This window comes from Ambystoma mexicanum, chromosome 10 (genome assembly GCF_040938575.1).
Source record: "Ambystoma mexicanum isolate Mex_15411 chromosome 10, UKY_AmexF1_1, whole genome shotgun sequence".
Taxonomy (NCBI): Eukaryota; Metazoa; Chordata; class Amphibia; order Caudata; family Ambystomatidae; genus Ambystoma; species Ambystoma mexicanum.
The window spans coordinates 1,129,848,403-1,129,870,591 of NC_090932.1; the positions used below are offsets into that span (position 1 = coordinate 1,129,848,403).

The 22,189-nt window shown below is 44.2% G+C and overlaps 1 protein-coding gene across 4 annotated transcripts in view; it reads left to right on the forward strand.

Annotated features, from left to right (window-relative positions):
• Window positions 1-22,189, forward strand: part of LOC138492065 (PH and SEC7 domain-containing protein 1-like) — a 1,158,039-nt gene that overhangs the window by 889,981 nt on the left and 245,869 nt on the right. For all 4 annotated transcript variants that reach the window (XM_069619020.1, XM_069619022.1, XM_069619019.1 and 1 more), the window contains one exon: window positions 9,829-9,974. In XM_069619020.1, the coding sequence (XP_069475121.1) occupies window positions 9,829-9,974 (146 nt within the window). The remainder of the gene's footprint in view (window positions 1-9,828; window positions 9,975-22,189) is intronic.

A 22,189-nucleotide genomic window follows, 5' to 3' on the forward strand; every position in this document is an offset into this window, starting at 1 on the left:
CATTTCAAAGTACATCCTTGCCATCATCCCAGAACACATTGTCTCGCCGGAGAGAGTCCAGAGTCGCTGAGTGCAGAGGAGGGTCTGTCAGTGGGTTTTCTGCCAACAGAAGCTAAGAAAGACGTCCCGAGGGTCCAGAATTGGTGAGGGTCCTTGGTCAGTGGTCGAGTCCAGGTCGCCAGAAGCAGTCCAAAGGTCCGTGCTGTGGCCGCAGGAACCAAGAAACAAAAGTTTGGAAAACGCGATATTCTGAAACCTGACCCCAAAAGTGACCTAATCACCCGTCTCTGCCAGAAGTCATCGAAAGGTCCCAGGGGTCTTACTCTCATCTACCAAGGCTTTTAGGAGCCCTCAGCAAGTTTCATCTTCGCAGGACTTCTACAGTCTGAGAAATGGTCAACCAAAGGAGAGCACAGCGAAGAGTAAAACGGCTGCACTTCAGAAAGACTTAGCTTCCGTTTTTCTTCTTGGACTCCACATCCCAGTGGCTATTTTTTTCCAGGGGGGTCCGTCCTCCGAGGGAAACTGAGAAACTACCACTTCGCCTGCCAAGGCACCAAAGGCACTCTCACAAGGAAGAGCATCTAATAGCCTCAGAGGTCATCCAGGGGTCCCAGATCCTGTTCCCCTGTGGCCTGTCAGTTACTTTTGGGTGGTAGAACCTTTTTAAAGAAAGCAGAAGGTTATTGAACATTATTGGACTGGGCTGTAAAAGACAAGGTAAGTTGCTCCCTACCCTTTCCATTACAGGTTGCCTGGGGGGGGGCATCTTCACACAGAATTGTATATCTAGTCTAAAGAAAGCATTCTGCCACTATTCACAACTAACCTGCCTTTCTTTCCTATTCTATGCTTATATACCTCACTTAAGAATTCACCTGCGTGTTTGAAACTGTCTGTAGTTAGTGTATTTCTTACTGAATGTAAGTATTGTGTGGTACCAGATAGTGTATATAATTGCCATTCTTTGAATAAGTATTTCCAAGTACAAAATGTTATTATATAAATGTATATAGATTTCTCAATCCTGTTTTATAGAAAGAAGCTGTGTTATCACCTAACATAGTGTGTGGACATTCCTTTGTGGTGGGCTTTGGGGATTTGCTGTACTTAAGAACCAGCCTGCATCACCTCCTGAAAGCTTAAGCCTGGCTGATGCCAAATTGAGAGCCCTGGCTGGGGTGTTCTGTGCCTTTACTCTACCATATAGATGGCAGAAGTACAGATACCCCCCTCCATTCTTTACAATTGTCCAAGGGGCTAGATGACCCCATGGGCACAAACTAACCCATGTCTCCCTGAACTACACAAGTTGATACATTATATACATTTTTGCAACAGTTAAAACACTCATTACAAACCGCCCACCGCCCCTCCCCATGATTGGTTAAAACCTATACAAATAAATCCCATCTTTCTCAAATTCCCCCATTCTCTTTTGTGGTCGTTATCTTAACTACCATCTTCAGCTCATGTGTACAACACACCTCCTTTTTAGGATTTTTCTGTGGTATGTCATGACCTCATACAGTATTTCACATACAAACATAATTCATCACAAGTCCCAGCTAGTCTGAGACCTATTAATCCTGAATATAATTTGCACATGGTTTGCATGGATACTTCAAATGACATGAGAGACAGTAGAATAAACAGATTTCCCTTGAACTGTGAACCATCTCACCCACCCCTGCTTACTGGCGTCATTGGAAAATACTAATCTAATGAGAAGCATTTCAGCGCGCATGGCACATCCTGAAAACAATCGAAACACAGAGTATCAGTCAACCCTGGCCTCAGGCGTCCTTCATTCCACATTTATTGTTGGCCAGAAGCAAATGATCGGATCCCTCTGCAAGCATCCATGCACTTAAAGATTACATCTAACTTTGCAATACTACCAGGCCATAAAAACCCTGGCCAGTTTCCTTCCAACCCCAGCTGCAGGGGGGAAGACCGTGAGAGTGTTTGCAGACAACACTACCACATTTTTAAAATATCAGTCACCAGTGGGGCACAAGATCACAGATCCTATCCACCAAGGCACAAAATCTATTGTTTTATTTATTTTTGACATTTTTGTAACGCCCAAACACAGGGGTATCACAGCGTTTTGTACAAGGGCAGGTAGAATACATAGACAATAACACAGGCATAGAAAGACAGGATTAGTTACTCGTATTTGTCAAAGAGCCAAGTCATGACATGATTCTTGAATGTAAGGAGCGAGTTCTGATTATGGATGTGTGCAGGTAGGGAGTTCCAGAGTATGGGCGCTGTGATGCAGAAACTCAAGTTGCCAGATCCTTTGCTCTTGAAGAGGGTGTGGTCATGAGTATGCTGGTACCTGATCCGAGTGGACGTACAGGGAACGATTTGGAGATGCAGCTGTTTAGGAAAGAGGGGGCTTCTTGGTGGATGCAATGGTGTGTGATGTAGTGTTTTGAAGGCTACACATGCTTTGATGGGGAGCCAGTGGACTTCTTGTCTTATGGCTGAGATGTGATTAGAGCGTTTTAGATCAAGGGCGGCACAAAGTGCCTCATTTTGCAGTAGTTGGAGTTTGGCCAGGTTGGTGGAAGTTGTGCCCATGAATAAACCATTGCAATAATCCAGTTTGGATAGGATCAGGGCACGGGCCAGAGTGAGGCAGTTGCCAGGAGAGAGGAATTGCCCACAGAGTGAGATGTCTTGCAGTGTAGTTCGTTCAGGGGGCTAGGGCATTGATCTGTCTTGTCATACCTAGGTTGGCTCTGAGGTGGACTTTCAGTGTTTTTATATGTTTGAGGAAGGGGATGTTGGACCCTTCGAAACAGATGGAAGAGAAGGAGGGGTCAAGGTGTTTGAGCCGATGCCGTGAGCCAATGATGAGGAACTATGTTTTATCATCATTGAGACATAAGTTGTGAATGGCTATCTAGTTTTTGATATAGTGCTTTAGACAACATTGATAGTGGAGGTAGTTCTAGCATGGTCACCTGTGATTGGAATGAGCATTTGGGTGTCGTCAGGAAAGTTAGTGTATATAATCTTCCTGTCATCGAGCAGATCAAAAAGGGATTTTGTATATGTGTTATAGAGTGTTGGAGAGGGGCATGATCCTTGCGGTACACACAGGGGGGCAGGGATGGGGTCAGCTGCAGATTCCCTGATGAATATTCGGGTGGTACGATCACGCAGAAAGGATTTGGTCCAGGCACAGGCTTCGGTGGAAAAGTGGAAATGTTGACGAAGGTGGAGACATAGTGTCATGATCGACTAGGTTGATTGCAGCAGAGAGGTCTGATAGTAAGAGTATTGCTAAGTTGCCGGAGTCGCGGATGGAGTCAAATTGGATTTTTAGATCCAGCAAAGCCGTTTCCATACTGTGCTTGGGATGAAAGCCGGATTGCCTATTTCCAAGAAGGTGGTTTTGCTCAAGGAAATGTTCGACTTGGCTATAGGCACGGTGGTCTAGTATTTTCAGCAGGAAAGGGACTGTTGTGATAGGTCTCTAATTAGTAGGGATAGCAGGATCATGGGTGGGCTTTTTTTTTAGCGAGGGTGATATCCAGGTAGATGTTTGTGGGCACCACGCTAGAAGTGAACGAGGCGTTAGCAAAATCAGTGATGGTGGGTGCAAGAGTGGAAGCACAGAGCTTAACAATATGGGCCACGCAGGGGTCGCCTTTGCAATTGGAAGGGTTTAGTGTTTGAATGGTGTTGATAACTTGCTCTTGAGTAACTGGAGTGCAAGCAAATGGGGGAGTTTTGGGGGGGCCTGGGACTCGCTGGTGTGGGCGGCAGGCTCAAATGAAGGTGCCTCGCTGGCAAGGAGGGATTTATTGGTGTAAATCTTAAGCGATTGCTAGAGAGGGCATTTTGAATCGTGGTACACCAAGCTTTGTCGGCGCGAGTGGCGGTGATGCAGGGGATAGGAGTCTGAAGTTATCTAAGGATAGTGAAAAGTTCTCTACTGCTGCAGGTGACGTTCGAGATTCTGTTGTTAAGGCTGTTGGCTTTAAAGGTGAGCGTTGAAGGTGATAACTTCTTTCTTGTAGGTAAGGGCGAGAGTCGTGAGAGCCGATCATTTAATATCAGTGGGCTGTTTCTTGCAGCTGTGTTCTTGATATCTCTTATCTCTGCGAAGGCGTACTAGATCATCCGTAAACCAGGAATTCTTGGGTTTGTGAGGTTTAGAAATTTTGGATTTGATCGGGCGAGCTGGTCAAGGGCCTGGGGTAAGCTTGTGTGATAGTGATTGGCAAGGTTGTGGGCTGTTATGTTCCGAGCAGGATGAGAGGAACTGAGCGAGGCTGAGAGCAGGTGCATGAGGTCCTTATGTTTCAAGTTTCGAGTGTTACAGACTTGAATAGGGCTGCATGATACCTCAGGTAGTGTGTGAGTTTTAAACCAGGAGAGGTTGAAGTGGATACGTGAGTGGTCCGACCAGAGAACTGGGTGGATGTCTGCGATGTTAATGGTGACATTGGTATTTGTATTTGTATTTATTGTTTATATAGCGCTTTAATCCAAAGCGCTTTACATCATAACAACAGAATACAAAGAGCATTATAACAGTAGAAGCGATTTACAATCATAAATCAAACCATCAAAACAGTAAGTAGAGCAATTCATCTGTGAGGGAAGGGGTGAGGAAGGGAAGGAGGAGGGAAACAGAAGGGGTATAAGGGTGAGAATGAATGAGGAAGGGGAAGGGGAAGGGAGAGGGTAGAGAGGATCATAGGGAAGGAGACAGAATGAGAGGTGGGCAAGGTTTCATGGTGGGGAATGGAGAAATAGAGATTTCAGGGAAGTGCGGAAGGAGGAAAAGGTAGGTATAGAGCAGATTGAGAGAGTTAAGGAGTGATAATTGTGGGTTAATCCAGACTTTTGTCTACGGAAAGAGAATGAACAATAGCAGGCCCTTCATCCCAGGAAACGGAGGTGTGAGAGGGTCGTAAATGGCTCCTGGAAGGAACTTCCCCAGGGACGGGGATGCTCCTGGACTCCCAGGAAAGACAAAGGGGTGGAGCAATGCGACCATCTGCTGTTAAGAATGAACAATGAACACATTTTTAGAGACTCATAACTTGTGATTCAAAGTGGTGAAAAATATACCAAGGACATATCTGTTAGTCTAATTTTTGGCTGCACGTTTTAAGAGGCGGTAGAACTGCGTGACATGTTCTGGACAGGAATGGCAATATATGTGGTTTTATGTGAAATGTATTAATCCTAGAATCGTGAAAATGTACACACACATCCCTATGTTAAACACACACATTTGTGGAAATTTGCATAAAGTTTTGAAATTGTGTTCATAGCGAAAAGGACAAAATTCTGTAGAAAGTTGAAACAAGATCCCACAGCCACAGGATTTTGAGGAGCAGATGCTACATAAAATATGGAATCTTTGTGTGTGATTTGTGTAAAGGTGACCAATGTAGAAATATGTATTTAGTATAAAATTTGATTTTGAGACCAATGGCTAAAGGGAGGTTTCTAAGAACTGTAAAGAAAACCATAAAATGTGACATCATACGGCCTTGATCCAATCACTCAAATGCAAGACGGAGATGAAGTTTTGATCCAATCCCAGCTCACAGGGGCAAGCTTAGCTAAGCCGGCCCATACACCCAGTTTGTGATGTCATTTGAAAGGATAAATAGAGACAGCTGACAACACATAGGGACGCACTGAATCACTCACTTTCCTGATTCCGGCGAAGAACTCTAATCCAGCATTCTACATCCAGCTTTAACATCCTTCCAAATCCAGATGCCAAGACTCTTGCAAGCAGTAGAGAACTATTGACTTTCTGCAAGGCCTAATCCTCAAATGTATTCTTGCAACCCAGTAAAGCGCTGTGGTGTGAGAAGGCCTTTTGAACTAGTATCCTGAAATTCTCTGGCTAGTTACCACAAGGCTTGCGTGAAGAACTCGCTATCCAGCTGATTGAAATATCCACAGACAAGGAGGGCAGATTCTGTGCAAATCCGGGGACCGGCCTAGCTGATCCACTCCTGTGCCTGATGTGCTGTTCTTCTTAGACCAGATCCAATCCATGACCAGAACTGACGGTCCAATTTAATAACTTATCCTGTGAGTATTAATAGGAAGAAAAGTGACCCATAGTATGTTTGCATTGTCTTATCCCACTCTCAACTCATCCTATCTGTAAATTCAGAATCATAGTATTGTCAGAACCTTGCTTGCGCTGACTTTCCCTCCTTTGTTTTATAAAATCATAAGTCATTAGTGTTTTTGAGTAAGTAAAGTGAATCCCAGAAAGAAATCGAGCATCCACCACGTGAACAGTTACGCTGGCCATGTAACTGTGGAGATTCATGTGTGGCATCCTCGTTTTCATAGTCATAATATAGTGTAATCAAACCCAGCTTTCATTTTCAAAGTGCATTTCTGTTTTCCATTCTCGTGCCTATTTTGCAAAAACGACTCTCACTAAAACCTCTATAACGGAACTTCAACTCCTACTTGTACCTAACATCCTTAGCTATCCATAGAACCCAAAACCACATTGCAAAACAGTGCGATTCTCGCGTTATAGCGAATATCGCATAGGGAAAGGTTTGCCGCAATTTTACATTCTGAGAAATTTTACACGTGTGAAATAGCTTTAATTTATTTCCCACTTGGACTTTGAGATTTCAAAAGTTCTCTTCTGACTAAATCATTGCTTGTGTTGGTTTGTAACTGTTCGAAGTGGCTCCCATAGGAATTTATAATAATCTAAGTATTTTTGACCACATTTGATGTTTTTGCCCAGCCAATTCCAAAGACAATTTCAAAGCCATGCTGACAGCTGAAAAGTCAATTCCGTTTTTCTCTTGTGTTTGAAGGGGGGGGTGGGACTGATATTCTGTTTGATTTATGCTATTCCTGAATACCTGCTTTCTCCTCCCATCTCTTTACATTGCCTATTGGGGGGTTGAGGGGTTTTGCAGGGTGAACCTCTAACCATAGTGCTATCTGTTCCAAACCAAACCAAAAGTATTCTTTTCTGTGCTGCATTTGTTTTTGTGCTCATTGCTGATTCCTAGTACATTAAAGAGATTATTCAGCGTTCCGTCATTCCACTGGTCATTGTTGTTACCTATTAAAATATATTGTGATTTCAATTCTAAATACATAATAAATATTTACTTTTGCAAACTAGCCTGATTCCTGGTTCAGTGTGACCGGGGGGGTTCCAGGAGAAGGGTGTGATACGAGTGGTATATTGTTCAGAATATTGAACCTATAGATAAAAATAAATAAGGATTTCAGTTGCGCACTACACGCTGGGCGGGACTTGGGTGTGAGCCGGATTGAAATCACTTACAATGGCATGGGCGCCTAAGGATCTGGCATTGTTGAGAGCACATTTGAGAGAATTAATGTGCATGGGGCTGGTAGCAATGGAGGCAGGCTGAAGTGTTAGGTCAGGGGTGGGTGAACATGCGGGAACCAAGCCTAGCTTTTCTAGTTACTCCTAGGAGAAGGTGGTAGGATAGTATAGGAGATGTGCTGTCTTTAGAGGCTTGGGTGTAGGTCAGGCTCATGGAGTAAGAGTCCAGGGCAAGCAGAATGATGGAGATGGAAGTTCCAAGAGAAGGGATGTTGCGAGAGTATGGTCTTGCACAAGAGCTAAGTGGAGATCTAAAGGCTATGGTGGGTTGATTAGAAATTACGATACGTGTCTCGTACTGACCATTGGTGGTCTGATAGAATAAGGTAAGGAGCAATAGAGTGAATGGTGGAAGGGAGATGGGTAGATAAAAGCAAAATGGGTAGTGAGGGGGAGCGTGCGACAGGCATAACACACAGGCTCAGAGAAGGGCGTGGTGACTTTCAAGCATCTATGTTTTCTATGGAAATGCCCCAAGGGATTTTCCTGTCTCCTTGGCACCTACCAGGCAACAGCACCTCAGTTGCCGACTCCCTAAGCAAAGAGCTTGTCTCCTGCCACAAATTGTAATTGCTACAAACCCAGATTAACAGAGTTTGTCAAGCCAGGCATTGAGTCATCTCTTTTTAGAATAAGTTTAAGTGTGAGTCATTTGCAAGCAGGTTGCCACAGCGGGATAGCTTAGGGAAGGCATTCACGATCCCATGGGACAACATATTACTCTGCGCCTTCCCGCATATACCTCTCGTCCCAAGTGTGCTGCGCATTGTCACACAACAGTCGTAAAAACGGATCCTCATTGTACTGCCATGGCCAAAAACGTATTGATTGTTGGAACTTCTGGGACTCTCCAAGTTTTAATAATTCACACTCCTGCCTGTTTGCAAACTCCTGTCTTGAAAAAAGGAAAGGATTCTCCATCAGCAGATATTACCATATGTGTTACTTCTGGCAAAGAGCGGATTAGCTTTTTCATCCATCAAAGTACACTTGGCTGCGGTTTCATGCTATACTTGAATGCTTCCTACGCTCGCTTTATGGTCTCATAGATTGATTAGAGAATTTGTGAAAGGGCTATTCAAGACCTCTCCAAATGCGCACTAGGTATCTCTGGGGGCTGAGTACCATTCTCAAATGGGTGGCGCTGACATAAAATGAGTTTCCTGTTAAATGGCCTTCTTGGTGGACATCAATTCCGCTTTGGGGGGTGAATGAAAGCCAGGCCTTATGAGTGCAACCAACATATTTAGCATTCCATAAAAGCAAGGTACTGCTTTGGATCAATCCAAAGTTCATGCCGAAGTATCGGCCTCTTTCTGCTTACAGGAGCTTTTGGTGTTGTCAGTGTTCTTCAATACTCGAACAATACCTACAGATCTCTTCATTCATTGGATGTGAAAAGGGCCCTCAAGTACTACATCGATCACACGAAGTGCTTTTGGCAAGCACCTTAACTATAGCATTCGGACCCAAGGATATGAGCAAGAGGATTGCCAAAGCCTCCATCTCCAGATGGCTGTCAGCATGCATTACATTTTTGACACTGCTAGGCAAGGAGAACGAAAGCAGGTATTCCTCATAGATTTGCAGATGCTATATTGCATTTTTACAGTGCGCTAAAAGAAACTGGAGATGGCCTCCAGCGGTAGGTTATGGGGATGGAGCTTTGGTGGAGCTATGGGAGGCACTGCCTATTGGAAAGAGGGTAAATGACCCACAATGAGACTAATAGAACAGTAAGTTTTAGCTGCTTTATTAATATACTGATTAATATACTGACAAGGGGGGAATAGTCAAGAGCATATGGATCTATGAAAGATGCCAATACTGGAGGACAGAAGTTACAGGTAAGTAACCTATTCCTTCCTGTGTTCCAAATGTGCTACAGTGCTTCTTTTATTGTTGAATTTACATAAGTCTCCCCCTTGTTTTAGCCTTGTTTCGCTCTCGTTTATGGATTCCTACCCTCTTTTGAAGTCTAGCACCATCTGCCTTTTTGTTATGCTGTCTGTCTCCTATTATCATTTTTTACTGGAGTATGACTCCACCTTTGATTGGGGCCGATCTCTTCTTGTGCCCCCCATGTGCTGCGATCTGTCTGAGCAAAGGTCCTCCTCACCCTGAATCCGTACTTGGCTTTGTCTCTCAATGGTTTTTGAATCGCTACCTTCTCCTCCTTGCGTTTGGGTCTCTGTGTAGCCCGTGTTTTTGTTTGTACACCATTTTCTGGGATTTCTAGTTGTCTCCTATTGCACAGGAGTATCATACTGTGCCTCATTTCTATGGGGCCTGTGTCCCACTTTTAGATGTTTTTCTTTTACTGTTTTCACCATGAGATGGGTTCTTTATGGCACTAGTTACTGCATGTGCTGGGGTTGTCCCCTATTCTGGGTTCTGTCTCCCTTATTTTCTGGGCTCTGTCTCCCTCTTTTCCCTAGGAGGAGTATCGACCAGACTACCAGCTCTCGGAGGAGGTAATTGGCATACACCACGCCCTGGCGGAGCGAGCTAGCAAGTACAACAAGCGTCCCAATGTCTTCCGCCTGCAGACCGCAGACTGGCGCATCTACCTCTTTCAGGCTGAGTAGGTATCAGGGGGTTACTGTCTAATTATGGGTAGGGTGGTGGCAGGGCTGCCAAGATGGACAAAAAAGGGTGTAGCTTAAAGATGGGGAAAATGTGACCGTCTGTCATTGGAAGTGCCCACTGCTTGTATAGCTCATACCAGGTGAACACATTAAGCCTGTACCCTGAAATCTGTGTGCAATCTGCATTTACAGGTTTGAGTCTCAGCAGGGCCAACTCGTCTCTTGGTCCTTCAGAGTTTGATTGATTGAGTGTTATGAAAGAGTGTAATAATCACACCTATTAGAGGCAGGGGAAATCTGCAATGAAGCACCAAAATAAAAAGGGTTAATTGCTTTAATATTTGGTATGTGCATTCTAAACCAGTCCGTTCACAGCACTCAGGTGTATACAATTAGTCAAACACTTTTACAGGGCATTTAAAATAAAAAATGTGATTATATAGTGGGAACTATTTGCTGCCAGTCGTCTGTCACATCCCTCCTCCTACCTCAGTACATGTAAAACGTCCACTAGATGTTAATAGATTGTATGTTCTATAAATAGGTTTTTATTTGGGTTTTCAACAAAACAACTTTCCTTCCTCCCTTTCCCTCCCTCATTCCCCCCACCGTATTCCAACCTTAGAATAGTTCCCCCCCATACATTAACCAAATTATGGGCCTCATTACAAGATTGCCGGTCGGGAAACGAGGGTGCCGGGGCCGCTGCACCAGACAGGTCTGACCCTGCCGGCCACAGCGGCCACGGTAGATAGACTCTTCACAGAAGTGCCGGCATCGTTGGCAACGGTGCCGGCACTTCCGAGTCCCCACTCCCATAGAATCCTGTGGGACTCTAAGGGAATGGGGACTAATATTTTACTGGTGCCTGACTTTCCGGGCCGTCGGAATTGTAATGTCTGGTTGGCACCAGGAAGTCGGGCACCAGTAAAACATTGGGCCTCATTACGAGGTTGGAGGTAGTCATGGCGCTATTAGCGCCATGACTACCTCCAATACTGGTACCGAGTCCGCCCTCGTTCAATGGGGACTTACCGGTCTATTCCGACCTTTGCGGGACCAGTAAGTCCCCATTGAAAAAGCCATTCACCATTCCCATTTCAGCCCCCATAGGCCTCAATGGGAAGGCGCTAATAATGGTACCGCAAATTGCGCTACCGTTATTAGCGCTGAAGTCCCTTAACGGGCCCCGTCCATAACGTCTGGTAAAACCAGGCGTTAAGGAAGGGACCCGCTAAGGGACCTCGGAATAGGGCGCAAAGGGATTACCGGCACCGATGTCCTTAACGGTGCTCAGTATCCCTTTGCGCCCACCTCGTAATGAGGCCCATTGAGTCCGGAGGCAACCCACCGGTAGCACCAGCAGGGTTACCGCCGGACTCGTAATGAGGCACTATGTATTTAATTTTTTTAAATATTTTTATTTACAGGCTTTATATAGTTATACAATTCAGTTAACCCTTTTGCCATTTATCAAAATAAATAATTGAAATTTTCCTTTCCTTTCATTTGAGTCCACATTTATCAAATATTGATACTTTTCTCCGGCAGTTCCTCATTCTCGGCTCTAATTTTTAAGAACATTTTTCCCAATAATATCACCAGAGCCAATTTCAGTGAGATTCTGTTTCCCGGTTGCAATTCCCTCCACCAATCTTCCAGAGCTCGAGAGCTGTATTTCTTAGTCACTTCTGTCATTAGGCTCATTCTGGAGTCCTTGATTGCTGGACACACTAATATCAAATGTATTATCGATTCAACTGAGTCTTCGTTCAGGCACAGTCTACAAGTTGTCCCACATTTGCTACCTCTTCTTCCACTCAGGATCTTTCTGGTCGGGAATAGATTTAATCAGAATCTCATAAATTGGTGCCTAAAGTACCAATTTGGAAGCAGCTCGAGATATTTTCGGTAACAAATTCAACTTTATCACTTCCTGAAATGGTTTTCCATAAAATATCAAGGATTGCCTGTCTTCCTGGGTAATAATCAAATCTTGTATGTATAATCTCTTTTTAACCTTGTCCGGTCTGGGGGGGTTCAACAGTGTTAGATCTGATTCGTCCAGTTCCCACAAAATTGCTTGGCAGATCAATCTCCATTCTGACAGTGTTTTTTCGTTACGTACGTTAGGATAGGTGCACCTTCATTCGGTAGAACGAGATCAGCGGGGCGAGTGAGAATCCACAAAATGTCTTTAACAAAATCCTCCCTTGACTCGCCAAAGTTTTTGCTTTTGCTTTTAAAAGATCGAGTCTAGGGGCATCCCTTTTATTGGTGTTCAGACATACTCCCAAGTATATAAAATACTTCACTTCTGGAATTCTTCTTCCCATTAGATGCCAACCATTAGATTTTCTGACACTTCGCTTCCCACCCCCTTCGAAGACCAAGACCACTGATTTTGATGGGTTTATCTTCAGCTCGTTGACTTCCACATATTTGTACAGTGCATCAAGTTGTCTCTGTAATTCTACGGGTGTTTGATCTAACAGGACAACATCATCCGCATAAAGAATTTGACCAATCAAGTATTGAACAATCTTGGGTGGAAAGCATCTGATGTTGTGAAAAACGTCTTCTAGGTCTGAAATGAACAAGTTAAAAAATTTAAGCCCTTTATTAGTCCGCATTGCCTTTGTGAGATGACCTGATTTATCCAATTTAATATTGATTTATTGGGACATCCCCACTGATGTAATTTCCCCATAATTTCAGGCGGCTAACAGAGTCAAAGGCCACAGTAAGATCTATGAAGGCCACAAACAACTTCTTTCCTTATTATTCTCTGTGCCTGGGCCTTCAGAGTGTTAATGGTGAAGATATTCAGTGATGTCACCACGCCTTGGACGAATCCTGCTTGCCATTCATCCGTATGACCTGATTCTTTGCTCCACTTTGCCAAGCTCTTCAAGGCTAGTAATGCAAACACCTTCCTGCCACGTCCAACAACGCAATAGTGAGGTAATTGCTGGGCTCGGATCTAAGGCCTTTTTATAGATCGCAATGATCACTGATTTTTTCCATGACCGCGGTATTCGCCTAGATTTCATAATGTAGTCGGACAGAGTCATCAGAAAATAGACCATTGTATGGGATTCTCTTTCAATAGGGCGTTGGTCATCCCATCAGGGCCCGAAATTCTGGAACTGTTCAATTTTCTGACGCTTTCTTGGACTGCCAACAGATTTATGTCTAGTTGGTCTCACATTTTACTTTTCCTTATGGGTGTTGATGGTTCCTATTGGTTAGGGTTGTAGAAACTTGAAAAATATTCAACCCATGTTGCCGCTGGGATCGGATTTACTAGTAGAGCTTCCTGCGGCGCATCCATACCATTTATCATGGACCACATTTCTGTAGTATTCTTTGACTTTATGCTCTCAAGCATAGCCTCCGCATCCTGTTGAACCAGTCATTTTGTATGTATCTTGCACCAATTTTGATAATGTTGTTTCAATTTGAGAATCTCCCTTTTGGCTCCTGTCGTTGCTTGTTTCTGCAGGATCCCTGTAGAGCGCTTTATCCCCTTTTTTTTTTCCACAGACGGCTTCATCAAATACATGGCGCCTATGCATGATCGGTTTATTTCCACTCTTTCTTGTTTTCGAAAGCCTTCCGTAAACGTGAGTAATCGATAGCATGGTAATTTTTTTGGGCAATACCCTGGTATATAGCCCGATCGAGATTTTCTGTAAGGAGTGTTATATTCCTCGGGCGTATCCTCAATCCATTCCTTCCTGGAATTACCTCAGGGTTCCTCGAATACTCAGCTCTTTTGTTTTGATTAAAAGCAGTCCAAGTCATAGATAACGGATTGTGGTTGCTCATTAACTTTTCCTTGACCAATAATGATTCTATCAACGTGATCATATTACGGGACATGCAAATATAGTCTATAATTTGACCACCTGTCGTCCCTCTCCAGGTTACCTGCGCTGGCGTGTCTCCAAAGGTGTTACCATTCAGGATCAATGTATCTCTTGAAGTTTCTGCATTTCTCCACTATTGCCCACTTGTCTGCAATTTCGTTATTACTGCTACGTCCTCTTCAAGGTCTCTTTCATTTTTATCAAGGCATTGAGAGTGTATGTCTCCTCCCAAGACATGGTAGCGATCACTCAATTTTTCTCTTTGGTTGTCAGTAAGGTTGACAACCTGTTCCAGGAAATTGTGTAGCTCTGGTATTCTTGGGTTCCAATATAGGTTTATAAAGAAAACAGTCCTCTCCGGTTTCTCTCGTTCCATAGTTTTTACCCACCAACAATTGGATATATGGGCTAGGGTTATGATGTTCGAAATGCAAGCTGTTGTTAATTGCCATCAACAGGCCGGACATAGGCCGCCCGCAATCTCCTTTTTGTAGCCGGATTTAGGTAGATAGTGTATCCTTCTAAAACTGGGGGTTCTCTAAACCACGTTTCTTGTAAATAAATTACATCGCGATTTCCTTTGATATTGATATTCCACCTTGCCAGTTTGAACAGTTTGGTCTCTGGCTTTATTTGGCATTATGACTTACCCATCTTTTCAGCCAGAAGGCCTGCCAACCATTTCCAATTCTCCACCCCTCCTTCTTCGTCATTAGATCTTTTTTCACTCTTGTGACTTGATCTGTAGGAGCCCCGGGGTGATTTAAGCCCACTTTCTTTGGTTCCAGTTACTTGCCGCTTTCTGTTGTCCTCTTCATTGAACCTTCCAGATCTTAATATTTTTGGAAATTGTCTTGGTGCCAGCTGAGTCATATGAATTCCCTCTTTGTGCTCTGTTAAGTCGAATCCCATCAGTCTCAGCCGGCACGCCTCTTCCATTGGTAACTGTGAAATAAGCAGTCGATGGATATTTCAAAAAAGGTAGCTGGCGCTCCTCTCCAGAAAGAACAGGGCATGATAACCTGTTCTGAGGTGAGAGTTTGCAGCACACGCTTTTTGCTCACTGTGCCTTTCACAGATGGGAAATATCCATTTGCACATCAGTCTTTGTCCCGCCCATATGGGCAGTCCAGCACCAAAATGCTATGGCAATTCCTCTCTGAACAAGAGTACCAAAAGCAACCCCATACACGTGTTTCAGCCTTGTTGGGCCTCATCAGTGAGGTGAAGCTTTGCCTCTCTGAGCACAGTGAGCAGGGAGGGTTGCTGTCGGTACTCTTGTTCAGAGAGGAATTGCCATAGCATTTCGGTGCTAGACTGCCCATGTGGGTGGGACAAAGACTGATATGCAAATGGATATTTCCCATCTGTGAAAGGTACAGTGAGCAAAAAGCGTGTACTGCAAACTCTCACCTCAGAACAGGTTATCATGCCATGTTCTCTCTGGAGAGGAGCGCCTGCTACCTTTTGTGAAATATGTGTAAGGAACTTGGGGTTGGTCACCCTAAGTTACCTGGGGGCAACCAGACGTGGTCTCCCTGCTCACTGTGCTCAGAGAGGCACAGCTTCACCTCACTGATGAGGCCCAACAAGGCTGAAACACGTGTATGGGGTTGCTGTCGGTACTCTTGTTCAGAGAGGAATTGCCATAGCATTTCGGTGCTGGACTGCCCATGTGGGTGGGACAAAGACTGATCTGCAAATGGATATTTCCCATCTGTGAAAGGTACAGTGAGCAAAAAGCGTGTGCTGCAAACTCTCACCTCAGAACAGGTTATCATGCCATGTTCTCTCTAGAGAGGAGCGCCTGCTACCTTTTGTGAAATAGTCGATGGATAGTGGATAGCCCTGTCCATCCTTTCTTCTTCTGGAAATTCAATTGTAAGGAGGTCTTTCGTTGATAGAGATCTCAAAACTGTAACATGATGGAATAGCCGGATCACGTTAGCTCTATTTAAGATTAAACCATCCTTCAAGGGATCATTCTTTCTAACCGCAAGCTAGAAATAGCTATGGATTGATTGGTAGTCGTCAATCTGCCGCCTTGCTTCTTCATGTCTTGTTTATTAGTGCTCATTCATCACTACACTTCTCAATTCCACTCCTCTTTTTCGTGAGTCTTAAAGGAGATATCACACATACGTCTTTCTTGTGCACCGGTTTACTTCCTACCAGTCTATAGTGGACTTTACTTGGCGGTGACCTGAGTTGTACTTCTTTTTGTCTCGATCCTTTGTTTATGTTACTCTGTGTTAGATTCCGTGAGGACTTCCTATAGATATCTTCTTTCTCAGACCATGTATTGATCATCCTATCCTTCTCCTTTTCCAGCTTGCTTGTGTTTCTCCGTCAATCATGTTCTATGATGATCTCGTTTGAATCCTTGTCGTTACTGACCTATCGGGTCCTATTTTTTTGAGGAGCTGTGGGGTACCCATTTCAGATTTCCGAGTCCCTGCAATTCGAGGTGTTTGACCGAATTCTTCCCAGGACTTCCGGGTTTGTTCATTTGAGGTCTTTTCTTCCACTCCTGGATTTCTCAAATGTTTCAAAGCTTTGGGGCCTGTCAGCCTTTTCAACTTTCTTGGGTTTGCATGTTCAATTTGGTCTTGATCACTTTCAGAGCTTGATGGCTCATAGATCGGTTCCTCAACCTCTAAAACATCTTCCTCCTTGTCATGGGTATCAGGCAGGTAGTTGGGGCAAGCTGGGTGGAGGCTTGGCAGGCCTGGCATAGGAACACAAAGAACCCATAACCAATCCCCCTTTTCATTCCTTCCTAGTGTTTGTAGTAACTTCCTGGTTACGACTTCTTGTTGCCAAACAGGAAGTGCATGATAACTCATGAGCTCTCTAGTGTTTGGGTGTGGCTGGCTATATAAGCCACACCCAAGATTCTTCCAGTGCTTCGTGTTGCCTACTGTGAGCTGTATCAGCAACACACTTGCCGTGCTCTGGATCAGCCAGCATCTGCTTACCTGCTCCGGATCATCCTGTTTCTGCTAACCTGCTCCGGATCATCTTGCTTCTGCTTACCTGCTCCGGATCATCCTGCTTCTGCTTACCTGCTCTGGATCATTCAGCTTCAGCTTACCTGGTTCTTACTCCACGCCGCAGCTATCTCCAGTCAAGAGGGCACTTCTACACCGGCACCTGTAAGAACAAAGGAGAACAGCGTTAACACGCGTACATCAGTAACGCTGCGCATACTCACCGAATCTTCCCACGACGCTGGAATCCAGGTTAGTTGCACGAGCGCACAAACCCCTGTAAGAAAGAAGACATTATTCATTGTGCTCGCTCCAATAAGGCAGACACTTATTTCACTGCGCTCAATCTCTCTAGGCAGTGCATACTTACCAAAAGCCTCAGTGCAAACTTACCTAACCACCAAGTCTCCAGTAGTGCTGAACCCAGACTCGAGGCACTAATACCACATAATTTCTCTTGCAAGGAAAAGGGAGAGACATTACCAGGCGCGCTCGAATTGAAGGCGCTGCGCAAACCTACCAGCAGCTAGCTTTTACACGCAGCGCTACTCGCGCACAAAAATACCGGCAAACAAAGACAATATGGACAATTTTGGACACTCAACATTCTCCGCACAACTTTCACTTGTGGGAAGGACTTTCTAGCCAGTGAAGAAACTGGCGCCTTGAACTCTCGGCCTCGCTGTGAAGGCATAAAGCAGCGTTTGGCATCTGAACTCAGCCTACAGACATTGGCACCAATCACATGAGTGAATCGCGCCCCTGCAAATGCAGGATGGAGTGCACACCCTACTAAAGATCAAGGTAAGCCTATAGGGGGACATCACAGCACACAGTAAAGAGACGGGAAGGGCCCAGGGGAATCGGGTGAATTAAGGTCTGAGTGTACACCTTGTATTTGACAGGTATTCCTCCAGGTGAAACAGGGGAAGTGAAGACTCGGGGTCAAGGGAGGCTCGTCCATCGCTCCTGCAGAGACACAGTTGAGTGTGACACTCCTCATGGGTCAAAATAGTGTATGTCGATAATTCCAGTAAGTCCACCATAGCAATATCCTCTTTTTATTCCGCATTTTGGACCACTCCTTGCTCAGTTGACATTTGTGATTTTTTTTTTTTTTTTTTTTTTTAGTAGAGTGGCGATGTCTGGTGGGTTTGATTTTAAAATAGGCCTCAACATTACTCCCAATTTAGGTTTTAATAAGGTGATGTTTTTAATAAATGCTCTTCTTCCATTTCATTTTTGTTTCGCTGATAGGGGTTGGTTCTTAAATTTCTTTCCTTTATTTGTGTTGTCCACATCCCCGCTTTTACTATTTGTTGTTACCACTTAATTTTTCAAATGCGACTGGTCTGGCTTTGGTTAGTTGACTTTTGCATCGGTTTTGTCTTCCCAAAAATTTCACATATTTTATGTGGCTGATTGGTAGACAAATCCTTGGGTCTCTCTGTGCTATCAGCTGTTTCCGATTGCTGGAAACATTGTGGTAGGGCTTTATCCTCTAAGGCCATGATTGGTTATTCAAATCCTGGGATAGTTTCCCCTCCCCTCTTAATTAGATCTTGTGAATATCCCCAAAGTTTTTTGGAGAGTTGATTTCAGGGATCCATGCTGGATGGGAATTAAGTTGTCTCGAATACTTTGATCTGTCTGGTTCTCCAAGGTTTCAAACAATAGGTTCTCTTGTTCGGTTTGCCTCGCCATTGCTGGATTAGCTCTTGGTAACCCACCTACAGGCAATTGCATCTCCGCCAAGTCGAATCCCCTAGGCATGCTCCGATTTAGTTTGTGTGTTGTGATGTAAGCTCGAGACTTTAGCGGTACTGTTATCCATGTTGTTTTGGATTCCTGTCACAGACCCCTCTTCGTACACCATCTTCGAATGAAGCATCGCAAGCATTGTTGTTTGATCTTTAAGTTGTTCTCCCATTTGCCCGTATTATTTCATAAACTGGACTAGTATTAATGTTAAGGTTGAAATAATCAGGAAATCGGGTCACTTGCCGATCCTAGTAACGTTCCCGTTGAATTTCTATCCCAATTACCTTGATCTGTTTGTGTGGTTTACATGAATTGTGTACTGGTTGCCACAATTGTTATTGAAATTTGATCATGGACTTCAATGGGCACCATTATCCTTCTCTTCGAGTTGGTGCTGTTTGTGTTGTTTGTTGTTGATGGGTTTGTGATAAAGTGCGTGCGGTTTGCTCGGCGAAAGATGGTTGTGTGAATTTTCGTGTGGGTTAGGTGTGCAGAGATTAGTGGGGTGTGTATCCTGATTCTAGTGCATCTTGTCCCTTTAGGTTGTATTCCTATGGGTGGGGTTATGGCTGATTTCCTTCATTGCCCGTCTGACTGTTGTGTGTGATGGCGCTGCGCGCTCCCAGCTGTGGGTGTAGGAGTTGAGGATTGGATCCCTTTGGTGTCGGAGCTAAGGATTGGATGCTCCCTATTCCTTTGCTATCTATTGTGACATAGGTCTGTTGGAGCTTGGGTGTGGTTCAGGGCCAGGGTGCTATTGATTAATCATCATCGTCCTTCCGTCTTGGTCTGCCTATGTGTTCAGTCTTTAATGTCCTTCTATCATGGCTACCTCTCAGTTAGTCGTTCGGTATGTCGTGGAGTGTCTTCCTTAGATTCTATTTTTAGTTGATTGCTTGGTGGGAATCGGGATCTGTGTATTTATTCATCTTTGTTTTAAGTTGTGTGTGTCCCTGTGGGTGGTCTTCTAGTTATGAAGTGAAGAGCCAGGATTTCAGCAGTTTCCTGACTAGTAAGTGGTTTCTTGTGTTACGTATGTTCTTTGGTAGGTCGTTCCAAGTTTTTGGCGCCTGGTGCGAGAAAGAAGATCCTCAGTGTTTTGTTTTATTGTAGGGTTTCGGTTCCAGACTGATGTCGTTGCTTGATCTGAGCGTTTTTGTTGGTTGATGTAGGCGTAATTTGTCTCTCAGGAACTCGGCGCCTTGTTTGTGTATTGCTCTGTGCGCGATGGACATTGTTTTGAATTTTATCCGTTTTTTTATTGGTAGCCAATGTAGTGTTTTTAGCGCAGGTCTGATGTGTTCTCTTCGGTTGTAGTTTCAGAAGCAATCTGGCTGCCGCATTTTGTATGCATTGTACTTTTTTTTTTAGAAGTAGTTCAGATATAGCCAGGTATAGGCCATTGGCATAATCTATTCTGGACATGACGAGAGAGATGATGGCGATTGTTTTCTTGTAGAAAGACAGGGATGGTAGGATCCTTTTTGCCGCTCGCAGGAGTAAAAAGCATTTCTTGAGTAGAGCGTTGTGGCTCTAAAGTACGGTTGTTGTCCATCAGAACCCTCAGGTTTTTTACAATCGACGATGGTGCTGGGGTTGTACCGAGTTCCCTTGGCCAAGGGATGTAGTGGTTGTCTCCTCTGGTTTTTTGTGATGATCACTATTTCTGTTTGCCTGGGTTGATTTTGAGGTAGTTTGGGTTCATCCAGTTGAATACATCACATAGGCAGTTCTCTAATGTTGAGTTTTTTTCATGAGTGTCTTGTATTTTGAAGATTACTTGTGTGTCGTCGGCATAGTTGTAGCAGGTGAGGCCGTGTCTTTTGATGACTCTGATTAGTAGCGATAGGTAGATGTTGAATAATAGCGGGGAGAGGGATGATCCTTGTGGTACTCCGCATGTTGAGTCTCTTGGGTTGAATTTGAAAGGTTTCATCCATATGGTTTCCGTTCTGTTTGTTAGGAAGGATTTGATCCACATTAGGGCGGTGTCTGTTATTCCCAGTTCTTCTAATCTTGTTAAGAGGATGTCATGGTTAAATGTGTCGAATGCTGCGGATAGGTCTAGAAGTATCAAGGAAGTACTGTTGTCCGAGTCTGCGTTTGTTTTTAGGTCATTCATATTGAGAGGAGAGCCCATTCCGTTCCTCTCATTGGTCTGAAACCTACTTGGGCCTGGTCTAATAGGCAGCGTTTTTCTATGAAATCTTGGGTTGTTTTGCATATGTATGTTTCAAGCGGTTTGGCTGTGTATGGGATGTTAGAGAAGGGTCTGTAGTTAGAGAGGTCCTCTACGGATCCTGCTGTTTCTTTGGGTAGTGGCCTGATGTACGCTGATTTGAAGGAATGTGGCACTTTCCCTGTCAAGACTGAAAGGTTGTGGAAATTCCTGTGATATTCCATGGGAGTTCCTTGTTTAAGAATTGATTTGTATATGTCCGGGGCGCAGGGGTCCTCACGAGAACCTGAGTTGTTGCTTTGATTTACCAATTTGACAAAAGTCTCCAGTGATATTTTGGGGAAGCTTTTTAGTTTGTTTGGATGTTCCTCATGAGGATAGGTGGCGTTTTTGAAGTGGTCTACTAGGTCTTTGCATAGTTTCGTCGAAGGAGTTGCCGTATTGTTGGAGCCAGGTGGATTTTTTATTTCATTTATGAGTTTGAAGAGTTCTTTTTGAGTGTTTGGTGCTTTGAAGATTCAGTTGTCGTAGTATTTCCTCTTCGCTTTTTGTATGAGCGGATATGTTGCAGAAATTCCAGTTTATTTGCAGTGTAATTTTTGATTCTACAATCTAGTTTTAGTTTTTGTTAAATTTTTTCATGGTGCTGAGTGGTGGGGGGAACCATTTTGCCATTGCTCTTTTACGAGAAGGAGTGAAATGTTTTTCTTTGGCGATGTCGTCGATAGTTCTTACAATCCAGTTGTGGAGTAGGGCTACTTCTTTGTTCAGGTCAGCTTCTTCCATAAATGTTGGTTGCGGTTTGCTGAGCTCCAGAAGTTGTTAGGTTGGAGTTTTTGATGATTCTCCAGTTCCTTTTCATGGGGGTCAGTGGTTTTTGTTGCTTGTTTATTGGAGTGGTCATTGTGACTATGAAGGGAATGATGAGCTGGTCGCTACAGAGTATTTGATTGGCGGGTGCTATGGTGATGAGTTCTTTGTTGGCGAAGATTGTGTCAAGTGTATGTCTTGCCGAGTGGATTGCTCCTTTGACTGGTTGTTGTAGATTCATTGCTGCTAGTTGGCTGGTGTTAAGTAGCAGCCTGTGACGTTATGCAGGTATAACAGAAAACCCTTTATTCAGGAGTAGAGTACACAGCAGTCCGTATTGTGCAAACGTCCAATAGAAAAAAATGCAGAAGAACAAAAACAAAAAAAAGGTTCAGCTTCCCGCTGTGCAGGTGGGACGTGAGTAAGTGTCACATATAGCAGACAGGACACTTGGTAATCCCACTCTGGAAGATTCTCCGTGCCCAAAGTTCACGAGGCTGTTAGCATATGGACTCACCTGACGTGCGCTTAGCCTTTCGGCACTCGGAGGGACCCAGTTCAGTGTTCCATGCTAGTGCCCAAATGTTCACATAAAGAAA